The 26,321-nt window shown below is 33.8% G+C and overlaps 1 protein-coding gene across 5 annotated transcripts in view; it reads left to right on the top strand.

Moving 5' to 3' along the window:
• Positions 1 to 26,321, top strand: part of LOC145303589 (uncharacterized) — a 121,894-nt gene that overhangs the window by 60,984 nt on the left and 34,589 nt on the right. For all 5 annotated transcript variants that reach the window (XM_080145137.1, XM_080145134.1, XM_080145136.1 and 2 more), the window contains 2 exons: positions 1,481 to 2,223; positions 8,716 to 8,935. In XM_080145137.1, coding sequence (XP_080001263.1) covers positions 1,481 to 2,223; positions 8,716 to 8,935 — 963 coding nt within the window. The remainder of the gene's footprint in view (positions 1 to 1,480; positions 2,224 to 8,715; positions 8,936 to 26,321) is intronic.

Genomic DNA, 26,321 nt, shown 5'->3' with positions numbered 1-26,321 from the left:
CCTGGCAGCAGGACTTTGTGCTGGCTTACAAGTCCAAAGAGACCCAGGCTTGGCTTCAAAAAGGAGTGCTACGATATTGTACCCTTCTTTCACTGGCCACCTCTTCCACTGATCTGAACTCACTGGACTACATTGTTTGGTCATATGTCGAAAACCTCACCGACTTGACCTCCCACAACACCAAAGCCAGCCTGATCGCTGTCATCCGCCAAGTATTTGCTGAGTTCTCGCTGTCGTTTGTGGAAAAGGCATTTTATCATTCTACCCTGTGTGTATGTGTGTGTGTGTATATATATATATTTTTTTAATCAAATCGATTGATTGCTTGCTCTAGTTAGGGATCTACTCCCCCCACCCTGCAGTGTACTGAGAGGAAGCTTCACATACCTCCTCCCTATAGTGACTTAGTCCACAATACATTGTAGCTAACATTGCACTGTAGAGAATCTACTGTGTATTTTATAAAATTATCTGTAAATAATGGCTTCACTTAAAGTTTAAAATGCAAAAGTCAAGTATCATGGTTCAGTTGTGTTCTAAAAAGAAACCCGTCTTATAAAAGAATGTACAGTTGATTTTATAAGCTGAACCTTTCTGCTTTTGCGGTGATGAAACTCAAATGCACTTGTGATTTGGTCAAAATCGGACATTCTTCTTTAATCGGATTTTTTTGATTATCAGTTTTCAATATCTACTAGGTGCATTCCAATAAGATATCTATGTACAAACGCTCCTAGAGACATCAAGTACCCTCATGTAAAATTAAAAAAAAAAAATCAGCCCAGCTGTTTCCAAATCAATAGAGAACAAACTCACACCCACCCTCACACAAAGTTCCTTTTATATAACAGTAAATAGAAATAGATATATAATTTTATAAATAGAAATTTCAGAATGTGAGAGAATATATAATTATTTCCACAGCCAGACAACGTTGCAGCTCACAAGAGGCATGAAAGCCAACAAACGGGAAGTCCAAAACTCGAGTTTCGCCCTCATTTAGGCTCATCAGTTAGACACATCTGAACTCGGGATTTGAAACCCGAGCCTCTTGCATGCGAGGCAAGTACTCTACCAACTTAGCAGATGCGTCGCACACAAGAAAGTTTTAACTATGACAGATCAAGTAAACCGCAACAAAATCCGACAGTGGAATGAACTTACTTTTGTCTCAAACAAGGGATGTGATCATTGCGACCAGCTATAACCCAAGTCGATGTCTCACTAGTAGGAATTTTATACTCGCTAAGGATGTCGTCATGACAAGCTTACCTGACGAGCAATAAGCAATAGAAATTTCAGAATGTGAGAGAATATATAATTATTTCCACAGCCAGATGATGTCGCTGCTCACAAGAGCCATTTTATAAATCAGGATTTTGTTCTGGTATCAAAATGAATTGGTTATTACAGACCCCAAAAATAAAAAAAATATCTTGATGTACAAATGTGCTTTAATTTAAAATATTTTTTTTTCCAGATGAACTTATCAAACAATTCAAGTGAAAAATCCCAAGGTATAAAAAGACCCGCTCCCTTACCGCCCCCTGTTTCCATATCAAGAGAAGAATTAGAAGATGTGAAACCTTGTAAACGACAACTCGACGCACAGAATTCAATCCCGCAAGAACAGAACCGTTCACAGGTAACCACAGCCCATCACACTTATCCTAAGATGCCATCGATACAACAAACTCATTCGAACCTTGGCCATCAGTCTGGCCAAATAACTCAGAATCAACAGAACCATCATTCCGGTGGTCACTTGCAATTGTCAACGAGTCCTTCAAACCACCTCCAATCGCCAACTCCCAGTCATCAGTCAGGTCAAATGACTGAAAGTCAACAGACTCACTCTCGGATAACAATTGTTTCTCAAAGCCGTCATGTGACCACTGGGCAAACAAATCACAAAATGTCTGTAAGTCAGCCCAAAGCCAACCCTACAACTCTCTCAAATCCTTTCCAAGTACTCACAAATCCGAAGACTCATCAAATGACCTCAGGTCAAAAGATCCACCAAAACATCACGATAGGACAACCGAATCCTCTTCAGGTGGTTGTTGATCAACCAATGGCCGTAGATTCTCAAAGCCAGTCTAAAATTAGTGCGGGACACCAGAAACCTCAACAGCCGAGTTCAGCTCAACTGAGATTTCCGACAAACCGTATTGAAGCAATCTCTGCTCAACAGCAACGTGAAAATACTCTGCAGGAGCCTTTGTAAGTTGTCCTTAATTTTTTTATGATTAATTTAATTTTTTTGTTTATTTTTTGTTAAGATGGTTAAGTGTACAGCCCTTTTTTTTTTTTTTTTTTTTTTTTTGTCCCAAATAAAAATGATACTAGAAAATTATAAAAGTAAAACCTCTTTATAATTGAAAAGAAAAAGAATCGTGAATATTGGTTGCAGGTAGTCAAGATTAATGGGTCAAGGCAAAAGTGTAGAAATAATAATATTAACTAGCAGGGGTACCTGGCGTTGCCCGGGGTTTTGGAGGCGTGTGTGTGTAAGGGGGGGGGGGTAAAGATAAGCGAAATAATAACCCTGTTACATATTCCAAAAAAAAAAAACGTTAAACTTTAAAAAAATCGGAAAAACCAAAACCCCAAAAAAAAACAGCGAACAAACGTCAAACCTGTTTAAAAAAGAAATCGGAAAAGCAAAAATAAGGGTAAAAAATGAATGTGTTCGGAAAAACAAAAACAAAAATCACAGTGAAAAAAATAAAAAAATGGCATAAATAACCCTTCAATTGTTAAGTCCATGGTGTTTCACCCAGTAGAAAGCATAGAACGAAAAGGAATGTTAAAATTCCATTCCAGGTTTTTTAAGCAACTACAAAACAAAATAAAACGGAAATGTTTTAAATGTTAATTTTATAAAGAAAAAGAAATGGAAAGAATCATTTTTTCGGGTAAAAATGTCGGGGAAAAAAATGGTAATTAAGCAACGTAAAAGTAAACGTGGGATAAGAATTAATGTTTGTGGGAATGTCACTATCGGTTAATTCCGTGGTGCGTTTCACCCAATAGGAAGCATAGAACGCAAAGGCACGGTAAAATTTCATTCCAGGTTTTTTAAGTAACTACGAAATACAGAAAAACGAAACCGGCGTTCGTTCGTAACTGTCCCTTGTGAATGATCCCGTAATGGTGTAAGTGGTGACGGGGGGGGGTAGGAGAAATTAATTAGAGAGAAAAGATTTTACTACTTCCATCGATTTTAACCGATTTTGGCAGTGAACTCGCAGCAGAAAAAATATAGTAATCTATGATTATCGAGGAAGTGGAGAGGTAATATGCCTATAACACACCTCAGATATTGTGCTGCAGTTTGTGCATATTACATTTGCATGAAATGTCTTGATTTTTAATCCTATTAAGGTCAAAATCAGAGTGGGAAAATGAGTTCATTTTATATATATATATATATATATATATATATATATATAGGGAGGATAATCCAAAGGTTAAGTCCATAAAGAGCAAAGCTTAAGTTCAGTCCATTAAGGCACAAAAGAAAAAATGTAAAAAAAAAATAATTTCCAATTCTGGCTATATACAGAGTGATTAAATTATGGCAAATTTGATTCTGATTGACCCATTGCCTCCATCTCTGGGTATAAAGGAAATCTTCCAAATATTCACGAGTATACCCAGAACAATTATACCCAAAATATGGCAATATGATTGTCTTCATTTAATGTGTACGTTTTATAGAAATGAGCAGTTTTATACCAAAATCATAGCTATGTCTTTATTTTTCTTTGCAAATACCAACAGCCATTTCCAAGGAAACATGGAGAAATTAAATATGACCAACATTTTGTACTATTAGTAAGGATTAAACAAAAATATGAATTAAATATTTAATTATTTTAAGAAAATAACTCTTTGGAATGCATTTGTTTACATTTTAGCATTGAATATTTTCAAATGTAAAAAAAAAAGTTACATCATATGTCAATTTCAGTTTACAACTATTCTATACAAAGATATATTTTTCAAACATAAAAGGAATTTCAACAAAGTTATAAGTTTGTCATGAAAAATTTCAACTAGAAATGAAATAAGCTTATGTATATATGCCACTTGACAAAGTCATAATACATTTTATTTTTAACAACAATGGTTTCCCTAAAAATTGTAAAAAAAAAATAACTACTTGTATGTTAAAAAATCGCAATCAGTTTGATATTGTCTAGTAATGGGTTGATTCCAAAAACTTTCCTGATTCTGATACAATTATGGATTCCTTTCTAAATTCCGATTCCAATTCTTTTAATACTTATAAATATTTAATTAGAGATTTGTTTTTTCGTTTTATTTTGTAAATTTTCAAATTATTACATACCCCCCCCCCTCCTCCCTGGGTAATTTCCGGATATATTTTTTCTCAAATGTTTTCTTTGAAAAGACAAAAAAGTTTGTTTTTTTTATTTTAAACAAAGTCAAATTGTATCAGTTTGTCATTAGTGTACAACATGCTACTTGAAAGTTTTCATAAACAGTTGAAAAAAAGTCAACGATTGGTAGGTGAAATGAGAAAACCATGTAAGAACAAAATATTACCAACGCCCCCGCCCCCCCATTGTTATGAACAAATGTCTAAATAATAATGTTACTATTTAGAAAACCATTTTTAACATGGCGAAGGCATTGGGTTTCGTTAACTATTATGTGCCTTCTATGAATGTTTAAATTTTATTTTAATTATATAATTTTGCTGTAAAAAAAAAAAAAAAAAAAAAAAAATATGCAAATAACAACTAGCGAAATCTGTGGCAATTCCACAGGGGACTCCTTCATATGTAATATATTGATGTTGGTATTCATGACATAGAGATGCTCTGATATTATTGTAACTCTTGTTAAAACTGGAAAAGTATTTATCTAAGCTAGCAGGGATGCCTGGCATAGCCAGGGCATAAAGTACGCTTAAATATGACATTTTAATTCCTGCAGATTTCATATATATTATTATAGAGTTAATATTCTATCGATTTTTATATGCTATAAAGTTGCGATTTCAAAAATAAAATATATATCCATATGATATGGGTGCAGTAGCTTGAGTTCCTTCAGCTATAAATCGAAACTGAAATCAAAATTTCTTGATAAAATTATTTATAAAAAAAATGGATCACTGGAGTTTCATCAACTATAATCGAAACCAAAACTTGTGAAGAATTCTTGGTAAAATCTTTTATAAAAAAAATAGATGACTTAAGTGCCATCTGCTATAATTTAGACTGAAACCAAAACTTATGAAGAATTCTTGGTAAAATTATTTATGAATAGATAAATAACTTGAGTGCCATCAGCTATAATTGAAACCAAAATCCAAACTCATGAAGAATTGGTAAAAATTTTTGATAAAAAACCAGAATTCATAAGTCACTCAGATGTAATCCTGACACACAAAATAAATAAAACGCACGCTATGGTATTAATATATGGTATTGTTAAAAGTCATAAAAACAGCACTCCTTTCCTCACCAGCGACAGAGAAAAAAATTCCAAGCATGTTAAACCTTTGATATTAAAGTATGAAGTCTCTAATAGACACTATATGACCATTTATCAAATAGGTGCGAAAAGATTTTTAAAATCTGATATTGAATAGTCAAGTTAACCCTAGAATATTTACTTTGCTTACAATAAAAACAAATTAAATTGGGTTTGGAGAGTCTACATCTGGGAATGGGTTTTCAAATATGCTTGGAATAACAATTGCCACAGCCATGGAGGATTTCCTTGTGTCAAAAGAGGTGCCATAAAACTTTAATTATTCCAGAAGAAGCTGATGACAGACACCCCGATGTACAGCTGGCGCCAACGAAATTTACCTCCCACATTCAAACCACTTAATAATCATATAAACTCTCTCCGATGTGGGCACACAGACATTTTAGCAGATGAGGCAAGTTATCTCTCAATAAATGACAAATAAATAATAAATTAAACTCAGCTAATCAATGTTTAATCTGTAAATAAGTTTTCTAACGCATTCTGTGGCCCTTCTCAGTCTTATGTTGTAAAGGAACAACTTATAATAAAAAAAAAATAACAATTTGTGCTTGTTTTATTTTTATTTAAAAATTTTAAAGAATTGATTTGGAATCGGAAATTAGACTATAATTTTTCCGATATCCCAAAAAGTTCCGATTCTGATTAATCGCCCTAATACTAATATTGTCCTTATATTATACTAGGGTCGCTCTCAAAGTAAGGCCTTCTATTTTTGAACACGAAAACTAAAACATTGAAGAGCTATGAAGACAGGAGTGATACCATTAAAATAAGCAACCTTTTGTGCTCCAGAATTTATTTTTCTACATAGTCACTATCATTCTCAATGCACTTTTGTCAGCCTCTTTTGCTTCCTCAGTTGTAAAACTCCAGAGCATACCTTGTCACTCGCATCTCTGTCGCAACTCTGAAATTGATGAGCACATCTCTTCACTATACCGATATTTACTGGCTCAGTTTCATAAATGTTCAACAGGCGCCAATAATGTTGATTGGTTCAATTTTTCTGCATTGAGGGCTTCAATTATGCATCTCTGCTTCTGACACATGTCCATGACAGGAGTTGCTTTCTTAGTCTCACACCATCAATATCTGCAACAAAAGGATGAAACTTTTAGGTCATGGATGCATAAGTTCAGTCATCATAACAATGCAATTTGCAATCCTCCTCTGGTCGATTCAGGCTGTATAAAAATAGGAAGCATTACTTTTGGAACAGCCCTCATCTAAACAGGATTCTCCATCCGAATTAAAAGAAAAATAATGGATAAAAACTAGCTTGTAAAACTTAAAAAAAAAAGATAGTTGCTAAAGTTGATTTAGTTTTTGTTTAGAATTCCACCTAAATTAAACAAAAATCAAAATAAAATCTGTATGATGTATGTACCTGCAACTGAAATAAAATATCGCATTCCAAAAATTATGTAAATTGATCAAGTAGTTTTATTTTTATAAAGAAAATAATTTTTAAGCAAATTTGAAGTTTTTGCTTTCCAAAATTTCGCAAGTTTGATTTGGAGGCCCTATCTTGTTTTCAAGATGCTGTTCTGATATTGTTGTTGTTCACTTTGACTCCTAATTTTTTTTATTTTTTTATTTAAAAATAAAATTACTTGATCAATTGACGTGATTTTTAATGTGCGATATTTTCTTTCCATCACAAGCATGAACATCATACAGATGTTTCTTTATTTTTGTTTTTAATATGGAGGCAGTTGTGAACAATCGCTATTTAAACCCGAAAACATTTAATTTTGTATTTTAATTTATTATCAAAAAGAAAGAAAAAAGATTTTTTTAAAATCTCTTCACTAGCATATGCAATCATTTGTAGGTTGCTATAATTCTATTGAAATACATTAACTCTTCAGAAGGATTGTATTATTTTATTAGGAATTTATTTTTCCCTATCCAGTGACCCTTTTGGAGTAGAACAGAATAGTTTCTGATTTTTACATTTGGAAGCCCATGCATCCGCACTCGATGCTCGCCATAGTGTAAGAGATAATGACACAAACATTAGAAGATAAACGAAAAATCCAACTTGTCGATAGGGCTACAATGGTGTCATATATCAGGTTGACAAGAAAGTTCTTGTGGGTTTTAACTTTTAAATTCAGATGAACATATCTCAGCTCAAACAAAAATTTATTGGTTGAAATAAGCACTATCAGAATGAACACGCTTCTTCCAACCCAAAACCAGTGTATTTATGCCAGTAATGTCAAAATCTTGCATTCAACTGGCGATGAAGTCTCTGAAGGCGTTTTTGATATCGCTTAGGTTTTTTAAGCATTTCTCATGCAGAAAGCTGTCAAGATGCTTAAAACAGTGGTAGCCGGTATGTGAGAGGTCTGGAAAGTATGGTGGATGAGGCAGAATTCATTCAACTTCTGCAGGGTCGAGCATTGTTGTGGAGGAAAATTGGGCTTTTTATGTTGTCTAATGCTGGATGTTGTTTGTTGTTGTCGAAGTTTCTGATGCATTTCATCCATTTGGTGACAGTACTTCACCACCGTTATGTTTACGCTTACTTTCAAAAAACTAATGGATGAGACCAGTCACAGACCACCGAACAGTCAGCATGAGATATATATATATATATATATATATATATTTAAAAAAAAATTTTTTATGACTGGTTCTTTTGAATACCTCAACTGCGTAAAAAATGTATTAGGCAGTTTTATCTTTCAGTATCGGATCTTGTAAATTTTTCATCCAATGTTCAACCAGATATTCACATGGTCACTGTCATTTTTGCTAGAAAAAAGTGATGCAAGTTTTATGCTGTTTTCTTATTCATATTTCTAATGTGTTGCGTCTTGAAATCATGAAAGGTGCCTCTTCAGTAGATTTTAAATCAATGATAACCAAGTTAGCTGTAAAACATTATGGATAATCTGACACATTGTCAATCAGCTACTTCTATCCAATGTAGATTTTTAAACGACAGCAGCACGATAAAAGGGTTGATTGCACAAGATCTTGGTAGAGCTGCATTTGGTTGACCATCAGATTCCTAATCTGAACTGCAATGCATAAAAGTAATAAATGCATTTCGCACGTGTTGATCTTGTGTACGTTTGAACGAGAAAGTATTACCAATCTACACATGTTTCATATAAATTTAAATTTCTCATCACTACTAAGTAAATCTTTTCTGTCTTTTTTAACTAGAAAAACTCCGGAGACACGTGACTGCCGCCTGAAGCAAAGCTCTGCCCCCGACAGCACATATCGAGATTCTGCCTCCACGATGAGTTTAGTTCCTCTTAAGAACAAAAAGACCTTTGTAGTATCCAAGCATCAACACACAGTCATGTCAAGCCTTGCGGCCCTTTGGAAAGACAATAAACTCTGTGACGCAGTAATTGGCAATGGAACCTTCAAAATAATGGTAAGACGTGTTGTTTTAAGAATGTGCATTACTTGATTGTGAGTAAGCTAAATATTATTGTCTCAAGCTCCAAATTTACATTTTTATACGTCCACTTTGTGTGCTGATAATCTAATACACAAAGAGGCTTGTATGTCAATAACTAATATATATGTTAATTTATAATGAATTCCAATTAAATAATATAGATGTATATAATTTTTATTCCAGGTTAAGAATATTAAAAGAAAAAAAAACAATGAATTTAACGAGGTTTATATAATAGTGCTTTAAATAGAGCAAGATACACTTTTCTTTATATTCAGATAAGCATTTTTCAAAATTGCTACACGATCATGACAATGTTTCAGTCAGTCACTTATAAATAATCGATGACTTTTAAAAGGAATCTTGCATCACTTGACAAAGTCATCGATTATTTATAAATGAGTGACTGAAACATTGTCATGATCGTGTAGCAATTTTAAAAGGAATCTTGCATCACTTGACAAAGTTTTAGTCCTTTCAGATTTTTTTGAAGACTAAAACTTTTAAAAGGAATCTTGTGTTGCCTTATGAGGTCATTGGTTATTTATAACTGACTTGTCATGATCGTGTAGCGACTTTGAAAAATTTATCTTTTATTTATATATATATATATATATATATATATATATATATATATATACATACACACACACACACACACCAAGTTAAAGGTATTCAGGAGATAAAACTCATGAATTAAAACAAGATTATTAAGAGTGCTCAATATGAAGAGCAGAGTATATTATTTATATAGACAAATATTACAGTCTACACTGAACATGGTAATGTCTGAACATTTGGTTTATTAAAAAACCAAAGGCTTTCGTCAGGCGACAGAAATAAAGTTTATCCGCTATTCAACATAGCTGATCCTATGGCCAGTTGTGTAGCAACTGTGTAATATTTGTCTATATAAATATATTATATATATATATATATATATGATGGACTCTTGTTGATTTCAATGTATGAGCTTCTGCCACAACTAAGTTGTTTGGAAGTCCACACAGATAATTTATTTATAATGGTGAAGGCTTTGTGTAGAAACAACCACACTTTTGGCTATTACTGCTAATCCTTGTCGGTGCAGATGATTGCTACAAGACAAAGCATACAGTACAACGCAAGTTTTTACATGAGTTACCTTCTCCTAGATGTATGTCTTAACGAAGATTGGTGGTGCATCTCTCCCAGTGAATTAATATGCCTCCAGATACCAACCTGGAAATTTCTATGACTTTGTGCGGTATATACAGTGCCTAGTCTTCCCAAATGGTTATCCATCTGTTACTGGCCAGGCTCATCATTGCTTAACTTCAGTGATCTGGTGAGAACCGGTAACGTGATTGTGCCATATTTTCGTCCCTGTATTCAAAGTGGTTAACATGAAATATATATATAAAAGATGGAAAGGAAAAACAATGAAACACAGGAAGAAATAAAAAGTCCAACAAGAGATTGCTCAATTTCCTTCAATGGTTTCAGAAAAAGTGAAGATTTGGAATTTATTGAACAAACAGCAAAACATGAGAAAACAAAAACAAACTTGCAATCCACACACACGTTTCATAGTATGTTTTGGCATGTGCGTACCAATTTGAAAAAAATGTGTTGCGCATGCAAAAAAAAAAAAGATGTTAATTGGTAAAACGAAAATAAAGAAATGAAAACCTCAATAGCAATAAAATAAAGTAGTACTTAATTGGTGTCAGAATTAATAATGGAGTGGCAGTGCATCGATTGCGAATTTTGCCAGATGTTCATTTAGAGAGTACGAGCCAAGCATAATGTGTGAATTAAATGGTAATGAGAGAGGGATGACAACATTTCCAATGCACTTACAATATGCGAGAGAGGATTGAAGAGGGTTGAGTTTGTAAGGTCAAAATAAAGTGAATAAAATTATTCCTATGTCTTTTACATTTGTAAATACCGTACAGGATAAGTAAAGATGGGGTTTCCTTTATTTCTTCTTCTTTTCATTCTCATCTTAATCTTTTTTTTTTTTTTTTTTTGTACACATATTTTTTCAAATAGCACAAAAGCATTCCATTTCACATCTTGTGTTTTTTTTTTCATTTGTAAACATTTGTTAATCCAAACGAAACTCTCGTTTGATTTTTACTGCTTCCTTTGTTTAATTTTTTCCTTGCTGTCTTTCATACATTCTGTCTCTTCAGCATTTGATTTTCTTATATATATATACACACACACACACACACACACTATTAGGTTGTCCAGCATTGCTCGGTTGTAAAATACGCTTAAATATATTTTAATTTATGCAGATTTTGTATTTATTATAGAACTAATTCTCTAGTGATTATTATATTGTACTCAATATATATTAGTGATTTCAAAAGTTAAAAGAATATATATATATATATATATATATATATATATATATATATAATGATTTGGATGCCATCAGTAAGAATTAAAACCAAAACATTTAGCTACCATTTCAGCTAATGATACATGCATATCAAAATTACAATCAAAAAGACAAATTAACGCAGTTAATCATATAAATGTATATTTGTGCATGCATAGAGCATACACATTATGCTGAACTATGCTTGCCAAGTTTAAGTTTTTCAATTTTGACCCCTTAGCAGCTATTTTTCTGGCTAAAGACCAAATTGATTGTATTCCACAGGTCTGAATACCCCATATATTAAGTTTCAACCAAACATTGTACAAAGTAGTTTCGTAGAGACCATTCCACAGATATTATTCTTCTAAATGCAGCTCTGAATTCTATGCAATTATGCACAATGTAGAAAATATGCATAAATACAACTGTGTGTAACAGTAAAATGAAACTAAGCGTTTAATAATTAAACAAAAATAAAAACGAACAGTAAATTAATAAAAGTTCGTTTTTAAAGGAATATGCAAAATGAATTATCCTTTTTGAAGTCTCTAGTATATTCATGGCTAAATATGTAAGGAAATTGTATTCACTTTTTAAATAGAAAAATGGGCATTGCATTTTTGAATTTGTAAGATGAGGATTGGTTATTCATATTATTTGGATTTATTGGACTACTGTTCTCATCTTGAGTCTCATTTTCACAACATTTCCGTTGATTTAACGTCCAACCTTCTTCGGGTGTATCTTGTTGAACTCGGGAATTTGGACGGAAATTAGAACGAAACCCTTTTAGTTTTTTCTTTATTACATTTTCACCCCAAACAAGGCACATTGCCACTTTGATGTAGGGGCTACTATCAGAGGCATAAGCTATGGGGGTACTATGTGGGGAGTTGGGCAGCAAGATGTCAGTTCACGTTACACTTGAACTTCTGCATGTCAGTACAGTTGGGGAAACAGGTACCCGGAAGGGAATTCCAAAGTCTAGCGGTTCTGGGGAAGAAACTACTGGAGTAGAAGTCTCTCTTACATCTAGGGATCTCAACTGTGAAGGGGTGGGATTTTGCTGCTTGTCAAGTTTGTCGGGGCTATTTACGTCAAAGGGGTACAAGTGCTTGCAGTTCGTTGGAGCATTCACTGTTAAAATACTTGTAGAACATGCAGAGGGATGCAACATTTCGTCGATGAGGCTGAAGTTTAGATGACAGTTCAGGACCTATTAGGTTGGCGACTCTCTTTTGAACCTTGTCTAGGAGTGAGAGACTAGTAGCAGATGCACCAGCACAAATATGACAACAATACTCCATATATGGGCGAATGGTGGCCTTATAGAGGTACAGGATGCTTTCGGGCGTTAGTAGCTTTCTAGCACGGTAGAGAGTTCACAGAAGTAGCATGCTCTTGTTTCATCAGCCATGACTGGATAGAGGTGCTAAGTAATTCGCAATTGTATTTTTCGGTCACCCACAATAAGGATTGAACCTTCAGGAGAATATCACTTTTACAATTGATTTTTCCAAGTACTCTAACCAATGTGACATGGACCCATGGTGCAGTGGTTAGAATAAAAGTGATATTCTGTTCAAATTCTTGAGTTTGACAGAAACATTCCTGAGTTGTACAAGGTACACTTGAAGAAGGTCAAAGGTTACATCAGCCGAAATGTTGTGAAAATGACACTCAAGGTGAAAACAGTAGTCCGATGACTCCATATAATACAAGAAAAGTAGACTTTTAATATCAATGTCAGTGCAACAAATAACTCAACGTGTGTGTGTGTTTCAAATATAAATTTTTATTTTAACTATAATCTTTTATTTAAATGCAAAGTTCTATTAATAACTCGACAGTTCAGGACTAGAAAAAAAAAACTTAACACTCTGTGCTTGGTCGGATCCCCCCTTCTCCCCATGGAAGAACAAAAATAAAGAAAAATCTGTATACATATCTATGATGGAAAGAAAATATCATACACCAAAAATCATGTAAATTGATCAAGTAGTTTCATTTTTAAATAAGCAAATCAAATTTTATTACTAAATGATAAGTAACAATCATGTGATGCCATCTTCAGTCTGAAGGAACAAGGGAGATAATTCCAAATAATTCAAACTACAAAAGTTTAGAAAGCTATTCTTAGCATGGGGAGAATCTCAAATTAAAAATTATTTTTTATATAAAAATAAAACTACTTGATCAATTTGATTTTTGGTGTATATTTTATTTCCATCATAGGTACATACATCATGCAGAATTCTTTTATTTTTGTTTTTTGTTTTTTTCATAAAAGCATCTAACACTCTAGAGATTGAATAAGTATTTTTTTTTTATATAATCTCAAATTATAAGGTCACAGATATAGTGCAGGGAAAGGGCCCTTTTGCTGCATAAATATGTTATATATTGAACATTCTCTATCTTATTTGTACTTCATATATATATATATATATATATCTATATACCTCCATGGATTTTCAATGCATGACTCCTTTCTTCAGAGGAAATGTCTTTAGCAAAATAATGATTATGGATAAACATAAATTTTGCTATTTAGCATATATATTGAAAATTAAAAATATTTTTAAAGGAACATAGATAAGACATCATTTTAAGGTGATCCAATTTGAGAATTTAAATTTCTTCTATTCCTTGTTTCAAATAATAAATTTGTTTACAAATTCTATATTTTAACAAAATTTAAATATAAATCCTACTCTCTCTCTCTGTCATATATATATATATATATATATATATATATATATATATATATATAGATAGATAGATAATTTGTGTAACTTAGAGGACAAACTTCCACTACATGAATAAATGAACAATTCTAAGTCTTATGATTGAGATAATTAAAATGTAGGTAATCTTGGGGTTCAGAGTTCAATCCTAAGCAAATACAGCAAGACAATTTTATTAAATCAAATATCAAAAGATTGGAAAAATGCAATTCTAATTTTCAAGGCAATAATTTAAAAAAAATTTTTTTATGGAAATTGCTCAAGACCAGTCTAGAAGTGTAAGCCATGTTTAGTTTCAGAACAGTTTCCGATGGTTCGTTGTTCTATTCAAGTCCTGGTTCACAGACAGAACAGTTTCCGAGGGTTTGTTGTTCTACACAAGTTCTGGGAGTTGACTGGTTCGCAGTAGACATTTCTTGAGTTGGAATCCACAGAGCAAAAGATTCTTCCCGTGTTGACACGAAGAAAACATATGCGAAATTGCTACAGAAAGGTTTAATATTTAAAGAGCAATTCTGGTTTCTGATTGGTTGGTAGCAGAACGTGAATTAATTTGATTTGTCAGTTCCTAGCAACATCGTTTATAAATAGAATCTCCTGACTGTGCGGGATCATATCCCATTATACTGCAAAAATATTGTAACCCCCCCCCCCCAATTTTTTTTATTATGGGGGGAAGTCCCTTTGGTGCATACTGCTCAGAAATAAAAATATATTTTTATATTCAATTATACATAACAAAATTAGAAATAATTTGGATCTTAAATTTTAGCATGTAAAAAGACGCCATTTTTAATTTTGTTCAAATGTCACATATACATCTGTGTGTACATTACAGAAAAATAAAAGAAATTTCTTATTTTTACCTTAAAAAAGGGATGGGTATGTGAAAAAGGAAGCCATTTCTTAAATGTTTTTTTTTCATGGGGATCACCACTTATCAAGGGCCGAAGGCCACTCAGGGATAAGGGTTATTGCATGTACAGTAATCAATGAGATAGTATTGTAGTAATCATTAGTATTAGGGGTTTTGATAGTGTCTTACTTAAGGGAGCGGTTTGTCAGGAGTTTGTTTATGTTGGACGTCCAAGTTGTAGTCAGGTGGGAAACAGGCAAGCGGCAGGGAGTTCCACTGGTGTGCAGTTCTAAGAAAGAAGCTTTGCTCATGGAATCTACGTTTGGATTTAGGCACAGATAGAGTGGGGAGAATTATTGATAGTAGTTTCAGCCAGACTGGTGTTTCTCGTGAAAGATTGGCGAGAGGGGGATGAGAGATTGGAGCTAAGACGAGCACCTGCCATGGAAATAACGATAAAACAGACAGGCTCGCAACGTCTCTCCTGTGGAATAGAGGTTGCAGGGAAGAGAAAAGGGCATCCCCCACTAAACCGCGAAGTCTATTTTGTACTCTGTCAAGGCAGGATAGGCTTTTTTTAGCAGCTCCTGCCCAGATGTAGCAGCAGTACTCCATCCTTGGACGTACTTGGCTTTTATACAGATAGAGAATTGCATCAGTAGTGAGATATCTTCTGGAGTGGTAGAAGGATCCCACCATTTTCCCAGCAGCCCTGGCAACAGATTTGATGTACGTGTTCCATCTCAGATCAGGAATAAAGGTCAAACCCAGAAGCTTGTCAAAACATGGAGCCTCCCCAAGACGAAAGCCATCCATTTCAATTGATGCCAGATGGGGATCAGAGCGTTGATGATGTAAAGATAGAAGCTTGGTTTTGGATGAATTAAAAGTGACCAGCCACCTCTTCCCCCATTGTACCATGTGCTCAAAATCAGGAGAGAGAATTAGAGAACTTTGTCATTTACGGCCTTTGATTTGTTGCCATAGATGGTCGTATCATCAGCATAGATGTCAACGAATAATTTAAGTATGTGTTTTGGGAGATCATTGATGTAGATCAGGAAGAGAGTTGGGCCCAGGATGGACCCCTGAGGGACTCCAGCATTAATACTGTGGGCCTCTGATTTCTGCCCATCAACCACTACTCTTCAGTGAGAAATGATTTAATGATTGAGAAAACATTTCCAGTAATACCGTAGCTGGAAATCTTGTGAAGTAGACCCTTATGCCATACCTTATCGAAGGCCTTTGATATGTCAAGAGCAATTGCCCTAGAAAGGAAGCCTTTGTCAAGAGATTCACTAATCCTATGTGATGTAACCGTTAGCACATCTGCTGTAGATCTTGCAGAGCGGAAACTATATTGCATGTCACTAAGAAGGTTGTTTCTGTTGAGGTGGTTGACTACTTCTTTATTTAATATGGATTCCAACAACTTACTCATGACACACAGGAGACTTATTGGTCTGTACTGAGAGGGAGATGATTTTTCACCTGAATTCTTAAATACAGGACATACTGATGAGGTTTTCCAGGGTGTTGGAAAGCACTTCTTAAGGCAACACTTAACCAGTTTTGTAAGTATGGGAACAAGTTCTGGTTGGAGCTTTTTCAGCACTATAACTGGAATGCCGTCAGGGCCAGTTGCTTTACTGGAATCAAGGTTCTTGATTAGCTTGGCGACCTCACGCGCAGATATTTGTATGTTGCATAGTGTTGTCTGTTATAGGAGGAAATACAGGGAGTTGATGGTCATTGTCGCATAGGGTAGAATTAGCTGCAAAGTTCTTGACAGATAGTCTGGCCTTGTCTGATGCTGACGAGATAACCTCAGGTCCATTGATGATAGTTGGGATAGAACGCATGTTTCTGTTCAAGATCCTGTTTGCTATTTGCCAGAACTGGTGGGAACCAAGCCGCTGCTCAGCTACTTTGGATTTAACAGACTGAGCATATAGCTCTCTTGCATGTTTTATTACTCTTTTACAGTGGTTGCTGGCAGTCCTGAAAGCAGCTTTAGTCTCAGTACATCTATTACGTTGGTAGCTATGGAAAAAGTGATTTCTGTGCGCGATGGCAGCAGCACATTCAGGGGAGAACCATGGCTGGCTGTGAGGTTTTTGTTGGAATTTTTGGGATGGTATGAATCGATCTATGCCTACAATTAACCATTCAGTCAGGTCTGATACTATAGAGGACACATCCTTTTTAAACATGGAATGCAGAGGTAGGTCAGATATGAATGTACGGAAGCTGTCCCAGTCAGCCATAGAGTATCGATATACAGTACGGTGGAGAGGTACGTCTGAAGACTTATAACATTTCATTTTTATCTTTACTGTTACAACAGAGTGGTCAGAGGATCCCAGAGGAGATAGAACGGAACATGAACATAGCTCAGGGGAAGTTGTGAGGAAAAGGTCTAGAAGTCTTGCATATTGACCGGGTGTATCGGGCACATGGGTGGGTTCGTGAAAAATCTGAGTGAGGTCATAGGCAATGGCAAAATCATGACAGAACCTCCCCTCATTATCTGTCTTATTTGAGTGGGTCAGCCATTCCACGTTATGGACATTGAAGTCACCCGAAATGTGAATGTTAGACGAGGGATGAGCAGACAGTATGTGGTCAATTTTCTCAGATATGCTCTTAAAGATAGTAACCCCACTGTTGTGGGGGCGATAGAGGGCAAATGTAAATGCAGTGGTGTAAGCTAGTGCAACCCGGAAGCACATGTAAGGTAAATTAGGGTCTTCTCTGGAGATATCCCTACCATATGGAAAGCCATCTTTAATGTAGGCACATATTCCATGCCCATGGCGATCTTGGGAGTCAGATTTAGATGTTAAGTTGGAGTATCCTTTAATTATGAATTCGTCTAGAGAAGTGGTTGGCCCTATTCCAGTTTCACTTAGAAAGAATATGTCCGGTTTCGTTTCCTGTAATTGTATTTCAACCTCTGGAAGGTTGGAACGTAGACCCCTGATGTTGAAGGAGACCTGGTAGTAGGGGTCTACGTTGGAGGATGGGGTTCTAGGTTTATTCGTGTTTCTTTGATTATGCAGTTTTGTTTAAAAACGCATATACATATAAATGAGTATACATATAAATATACATGTAATATGTACCCGTTGAAAAAGAGTTTTTATTTGTTAATTGAAACAATGCAAAAAAAAAGGGACATTTTTGAAATAAGAAAGAAAACTAATGTGCATAAAAAAATAAGTCAATTGCCATTTATGCGCGCCTTAAAATAAGCATGCAAAAAGTATTTGTCAAAAAGAAAATTTGCAAAGAAAATGTTTGCAAAAAAAGTGACTTTTTTTTTTTTATTCCAGTAAAAGTATTAGTTACACATTGGTAGGTTAAAGTGTTAATACAAACAAAATGGATACAGTTTAACGTCTTGCCCAGAACTTTAACATCAGCTTGTACAGAAAATATATTTTGTTTAAATTTCGGGATTAGGAAAGCGTTTTCTAGAATACAAACATAGTTCACCTTTATTGGTCCTTAACAAGATTTTAGCATCACCTCTTTTCAAAATGATATCATTTACTCGACTGCCGTCAGCAAATTCTAAAAAATGATTTTGTGACTTAAAGTTGGGATCAAAATTGATAAAATCAGATTCCTTGTTAATCACATGTGCTGTGGCATTACAATTGACAAGAAAATTATTATTGTTGAAGTGTTAAACTTACATGAGAATAAGAATGTATGTTCGCTAACGGAGCTCTCCACATTTTTAATGGAGTCGCCCTTTAAAGTCCTGTATATACATTGGAAACTCTTCTGATTAGGTTGTCCACAATTATAGCAAATAATTTTTGTACTTTTCTTAGGAAAAAACCTGCTTTTGGCAAAGTTGCGTTTTTTATTCCTGGCATGGGTATAATTTAATTTTGGTGTTTTTATGTGTGCATTTTTAAGTCTTATGATATTTGTAGATTTGTTGTTTTTCTGTGATCATTTTTCTTCAGTTTCCTCATAACTTCTGAGTGCTATCTTGAATTGACTAAAAAATCACGGGTTTTTCTTTCTGGGTTATCACGGTGGTAAATAGCTTGAAATCACTCGGTAATCCCTTAAGGACCATGGAAATTAACAGACTGTCGCTAATGACTTCACCAGACAGTTTTAAAGAATTTGCAGTTGTTTCAGCTCTTATAATATAATCTGTAATGGTTTCGGCTTCCATTCGTTTTAGAGAGGTCAGTTCAGTATATAAAGAAATAATTTTGTGTTTTCCTTTCGATAAATAATGCTCTCTCAATATGTTTAATACTTTGCAGCCATTGTCCAGGGCTTCTCTCATTACCAGTGATAGACTTCGGTCATCTAAACACTGTATTAATTCCGCAAAGACAGTTGTGTTCTTTTCAATGAAGTCGGGGTCGTTTCTGTTTGAAGTACTTTGTGTAACTTTTGAATTCTTAGATATCCTAAAAATTTCACTTGCCACAATGCGAATTTTGATTCGGATCCATCGAAATACACATGTTGGGTCTATAACTTCTAGAAGTGTAAGCCATGTTTAGTTTCAGAACAGTTTCCGATGGTTCGTTGTTCTACCCAAGTCCTGGGAGGTGATTGGTTCACAGTAGACCGTTCTTGAGGTGGAATCCACAGAGCAAAAGATTCTTCCCGTGTTGACACAAAGAAAACATGCAAAATTGCTACAGAAAGGTTTACTATTTAAAGAGCAATTCTGGTTTCTGATTGGTTGGTAGCAGCAGAACGTGAATTAATTCGATTCGTCAGTTCCTAGCAACATCGTTTATAAATAGAATCTCCTGACTGTGTGGGATCATACCCCATTATACTGCAAAAATATTGTAACAACAAGGCATGAAGCCACTTGATGTAAGGAGCTAACCTGAACAAAAGCTGATTATTGTAAAGACAAGATGCCGATTGACCTTAGTCTTGAAAAGAGCCAGGCTGGAGGTAGAAGGAAAACAGTTGTAGTCCTTGGGAAGAAGCTGCTGCAATATGAAGCTATATTACAATGAGGTATTAAAAAAAGAAATTGATCAAGACCTCAAGACTAACAAGTCAAATAAGCTGGGACAAAGGAAGCAGAGAATAGATCAGACAAATCTAAGGAACACAATGTCATAATAGTATTTGTAGAATAGACTGAGACTAGCAACTCTAATGAAGGTATGGGTTGAAACTTTCTAAATTTCCCACAATGCATCTGAAGTTGAAAGGATGTCAAAAAGAGGTTAGGATGATGTAATACATGCATTTCTATATAAAGGTGAAAGTCAGGTAAGTGAATTTGAAAGTGGCGTTCCTATAAAGTACTCTAAATGATCATTCCAGTTATCACAAAAAAGTCAATCCACAGTCAAGATTTTTATTTTTTTAAACAATGATTTTTTTTTCCATAGGTATCTTACATGTATTTCATTGCACATATAGCCGAAGTTGCTATCACACAAACCATCAGAGGCAGGTAAATATTTTAGATAGTCGCGCACATGTTAAGATATAGTGAAAAAAAAGAAAAAAACTACTTTAAAAGGAAGAAAAAACTAAAGTTCCTGAAATTCAAAAAGCACCTTGTAAGAAGTGAAGTTTGAGGAAATATATCCCACAATATATAAAAATGTCTCCCTAATCTCATATCTCTCTCTCTCTATATATATATATATACAAGCACCCATGTTTGTCCAGCTGGGCAAACTTGAGTCCTTGTACCAGAAAAATATCCAATAAATAAAACGTTGTTTAGTAAATCGTTATTTTTTTTTTATTTTTTTATTTAAAAAATTTTTTTTTATTTATTAATTTTTTTTTTTGCATTTCCATACACCAAACATGGATATAAATATCACTGAAACATCTGCTGGGTCATAAGCTTCATTTCGAATGCCTGCCTTCCTCTCTCTCTCTCAGTAAATCGAACTAAGGGAGATAACTTCTGGTCAATAACGGAAAAATATCCAGTAAATAAAACGTTGTTTAGTAAATCGTTATATTTTTGCATTTTCATACACAAAAAAAATGGACATAAATATCACTAAAACATCCGCTGGGTCATAAGCTTCCTTTCGGTACCTAACTTGCCTGAGTGGATTGCCTGTAGGCTGAGACAAACCGCGTCACACACACACACAGACAGTACGAAAATTTATAATAGGATATGGATATAGATATATATATATATATCAGATTTTAGAAGTATATACTCTGCTCTAAGGGTTATAACAAAAATTTATTTAATAAACACAGCTTTATAAGTTTAATAAACCTGGATTAACTAACCTTTTAGTGTATTGGATTTTTGTATAAATTTAATATCCCTAGAAATACCTGATTAGCATTTCTTCAACCAATAAAACCATGCACTCCAAATGATTTGTTGTGACTGTATTCATCATCTATATATATATAAAAGCAAAAATGTGTGTATGTATGTCTGCAAAAGGCTTCTTTTTTTTTTTTGTCGGCCTTCTCGGTTAGCTCGCTCCTTAAAACTTTTTATATCACGTCTAAATCTTAATATCTATGACTTAAGAACGGCGCGTCGCGTGTGTATTTAATTTTGTCCAACTGGATTGCAGCCGCGTCCTGTTTCAAGAGCAAGCATCATGCGACTTGCATTTCTCGTACCTGTCAATTTCATTTTATAAATGTTAAATTAAGATGTTTTCCATTCCTCTTCTCTCGTGGCCGAGATGGTTAAGGTCCCAGGTTTTTTTTTTTTTCCATTTCGTTTCCATCTCCACGTCAAAGGTTCGGGGTTCAAGCCTACTTTCCTACTAAAACTTTTTTTTCTTTTACACCTCCAAACACCACGCCAACGTTTTTTTTTTTTTTAAACAGGATTGTTTTGATCCCCCCCCCCCACACACACACAAACACACCTACAAACAGCCGGGCCACGCCGGGTACCTCCCTCTAGTATATTATAGAAATATGTATGGGGGGGGGGGCTCCACAAAAACGACCCTCTCGACCGGTTCTATGCACGCGCCAAATGACGTCATAACCTGATTTACTTTAAATAGTTGAAAAACTGAACAAATTTCATATACGTCGTGTTTACGTCAGTTGCTTAGCACGTTGGTTCATTATGTAAACGTTTTGGGTTCGAATCGTGGTGCGAGATGTCTTTTTTTCTTTTTTTTCGATTTTTTTTAAATTTAAATATTAATCTTGTGAAGTAAACTGCTCTAGAAAGGTAGCCTCCGCCGAGAGATTCGCTAATCCTATGAGATATAACTGTAAGCATATCTGCTGTAGATCTAACAGAATGGAAACCATATTGTGTGTCACTAAGGTTATTTTTGCTGTGGTGGTTGATTACTTCTCTAACAGATTTAGCAACTTATGATGCGCAGGAGACTTATTGCTATCTATCTATCCATATTTATATAATATATAATTTGAAAATCATGTAAAAAGCCGTTGAAATGCACTGATAGAATGCAAATATTTTTATTAATTTATTTATTTTTTCTTCCACTTTTGTTTAAATTTTTTCATGTATAAAACCTTTCCTGAGAGACATTTTGTCATTCTGTCATATAAGTTATTTTTTTTTTTATTTATTTATTTTTTTTAAAGTAATGTTTGTAAAGACATTTGTTATGTTGTGTTGTATTAGTCAGATTAATTAATGAAATAGTCGTCTGTGGAGTCTAAAAAAGAATCTGGAATTCAAGTGTAAATTAATGATAATGTAGTACAAAAATCTTTGTTAAAATTTTGGAAAATCAAATTTGTGAAGTTTTATATTCAATAATATCTGCAGTGAATTTGATGGATCAATAAATATTGTAATTTATTTGATTTTAGTTTTATTTTTCGTCATCAGTGTTTTCTGTTTCTTTGATTGCTTTATCTAGTATATCGAGCGTTTTATTATCTAAATGTTCCAATTTGTAATTTTATTTTTTATATATTTCTTCTGTTTTCATTTCGTCTGACTCACGGCTAGAACTGAAATGTGTGTAAATGTGTAGCAAAAAATGTTTGTATGAATAAAGTTTTATACTAGATATACAGTTCTAATTTATTGTTGACCACTTTTATATAAATATAATAAGGATTCACTGAGTTATTCCTTGTGGGCATAAACTCACTTGAATTGATATATATATATATATATATATATATATATATATATATTCAGAAGTTTAGATAAGATAAGCCATTGGTACCATCGGTTTCAAACTTGATAATAGAGAATCGTTTAAGGTCCCAATATCAAACTCTCAGCTGATCTATCTCGTCTGTATACCGATGAGATAGATTGGCTGAAGAGAGCTTGATATAGGGACCTAAAATGATCCATATATATGTGGTGCATAATGTATTTTGAGGGCATACATTATTTTTTACTAAAGCTGGAATATTATTTGATTTTATATTTTCTAAATTTCAAAATTATCAGTGACCTTCCTTACACAACACAGGAAAATATGCACAGTAAAAAAAGAAAGAAAAAGCTGAACATAGCATCGTAGAAATAGAACCGTTTTTAAAAGTCATTTTAGTTTTTATTTACAAAGTCAAAGGCTTAAGATGGTATTACCATGCGTTCACCACGAGTCTCTCTTTAGGGTCCAAAAAAGAGTCTCCAATCTAATAGGTCCTGCACTTTTTTTTTTTTTTTTTTTTTTTACAAGGTAGTCACCACTTATCAAGGCCCGGAAGCCACTCGAGGATAAGGGTTATTGCATGTACAGTACTTCATATTGAAGATTTGATAAAGTGTCACATCACCATAATGTTCTATCACTGTACTTGTTTTACAAGTGCATTAATGGGATGTTCTATGATGGACTCCTAACACTTGTACCCCATTTGTTATACATGCTCCTAACAAACCTGTTTAGCAGCAAAATCCCACCCCTTTATTGTAGAGGTCCTTCAATGCCGGAAAGCCCTCCACTTTAATAATTTCTTCCTCAGAAAATTATTAATGAAAACTGTTTTCAAAGCCAATTAATGTAAATTGAGTTTTGTTAAATTTTTCAAAGTTTTCAGAAAATATTTACCTCCCATGTTTATGGCCGAACTCTCCGCTTTCTTTTGCGAAATTAGATTTTCGCTAATTGTCTTCAAAAACCGTTTTCATTAATAATCAATTTTCTACCTTATCAGCTTTCATAATTTTCGGATATATGTAATGTCGCAGGAACAAACAAGGACAGAAATAAAAATCCGACTTGGCATTTTTTTTGAAGTGCAAATAAAATGCATTTATTCGTGGTTCTTCCAAAACAATGCATTTCATTATATTTCCAAAGTCTTTCCATGCACACGTGCTTTTTAAGTCTGTCGTTGCCACATCACTTTCTTGCCCTCGATTTTCAGACGTCCATCTTGCCCAGCACTCAACTTGCTTCTCTCCTTTGACTAGCAATACACATGGCCGTTAAAACGCTTTGGATAATCACAGATTTCAAGGGGTTTCTGCTAAAATAGTCATATTTTAAAAACCAAAGCACTTTAAATCTTCAAAATACTGTTTTGTTCAGAAATGAATATACTTTCAAATGATTTAGTAAATAATAACATACATGATATATTTTTAGAGTTTTAAGCAAATAAAGTGATAAAAATGTGAACATCATAAAACAGCATTTTCGGTAAGTTTTTATAATGATCCCCCCCCCCCCCGGATTTCTAAACATTCGTACCGTGTTTCTGTAAAGAATTTTTTAATGAAATTTGGAAATTAGCCAAAAGAGATGTCATTTTTAATAATATCGAGTGTCCGACCACTCGTTCTTTTGCTGTGTTAAAAAAAAGATTTCAAAATGGTGAGTATTGAAAATTTTTTTAAAAATTTCTTCGGACACTCACTATTAAATAAAACAATCTTTTTACTATGTTTATTCGTTAAAAAGATGATTGGACAGTGTTTTCTCTAGTGGTACGTAGCAATTTAAAAACATAATATCCAAAAAATCGTTATGAATTTGAATCAAGACTTCTTTAGTATTAGTGATAGTAGCTGTATCAGTAGCAGCAGCGATAACATGGCGTAAACAAACGTTTGTTTTTGTTGTTTATTTTTATTCCAAATAGATTTTTTTTTAATTGAAAATCTGGTTATAAAAAAAAATTCTTACATGTTAGAGCTATTTTGTTATCAACCATACAAATATTTTTAAAAAATTGGGTAGTAGTAAATTTTAAAATATTTTAACAAGCGAAAATGTGAAATATGATGTTTTGGTTCACGTGTACGATTACGAACGGTAACACACTTCTAATTTTCGTCCCTTAAAAAATGTTTTCAGTGAATTATTATCGAATGGAAACTAATCTACCCGATTATTAAAAAAAAAAAAAAATAAATAAATAAAATAATATTTAAATATTTGTAGGAGGTGCTCAGTTAAAAAATAACAACGGTAGGAAAAGACATGAAATGTAATTAAAAATCAAAATAACATTAATTCAAAATTTTTAACAATTTGTCAGCTTTAGCAAAAACTTGTTTCTTTTTTTATATTTAAATAGAATTTAAATACTTAATATTTTTCCAAGCATCATGTTTTTCTGTTAGAGGGACGTCACTTTTTTAAATAACATTTATTTTTGTCTGTTTGTCATAATTCTTGTAAAGTTTCACAATGGGTATCAAACACCCTCTTAAAAAAAAAAAGAAGAACTCGCTTAATTCTATGTCTAATCCTAGGTACGAGTGGCAAGTCTCCTCCTAAAATCTTCAGCCTTCACAATAATGCTAAGTACAAGTGGCAGAGCACCCCACTAAAAAAACTTCCTGTGAGCTCATATAAACGTAAAAAAAAAAAGCATAAAAACGTTTAAAGAAAAGTGCACATGATTAATCTCCAAAAAAAAATAAATTGGTCAACTGTCCTAAAACGCTAGGATCGTCTTGAAATGGTGAATTATTTTACATTTATGTGAAACCAACCCCCACTCTAAATTCTAAAATTGTTTTTGTTTTGTTTCTATCAAGTCTTCAGGATGTTCACACATAATTTTCCTTAGCCCTATCATTAACCCAAAGTCAGAGTGGCAACTTCCCTACCTTCTCATAACTGCACAAAGACCCTCTTAAAACCACGCATAATCGCCTTTTAAAAAACAAACAAACAAACAAACAAACAAAAAAAAAACACCCAGGATTTATCTATCATAGGAAAAAGTGTGTGTGTGTGTGTAGGGGGGGGGGTAACTGCCCTAAAGCGCTCGAATGATTCAAAATGGGAAATCATTTTACATTAAATTCTAAAATCATTTTTGTTTATCTTTTATCAAAGTTTTTCAAGTTGTTCACATGCAAATGTCTATAAAGGTAGAATCACATATTTTGGAGAGGTGGTAAGATGGGGAGGGGTAACAAAAGATATTTATCTACAATAATATCAAAGAAATATT

The sequence above is a fragment of the Euprymna scolopes genome, chromosome 19 (assembly GCF_053919585.1).
Source record: "Euprymna scolopes isolate OS-2025 chromosome 19, ASM5391958v1, whole genome shotgun sequence".
Classification (NCBI taxonomy): Eukaryota; Metazoa; Mollusca; class Cephalopoda; order Sepiida; family Sepiolidae; genus Euprymna; species Euprymna scolopes.
Note: the sequence above shows the minus strand (reverse complement) of the source record. Positions and strands in the feature narration are given on the sequence as shown.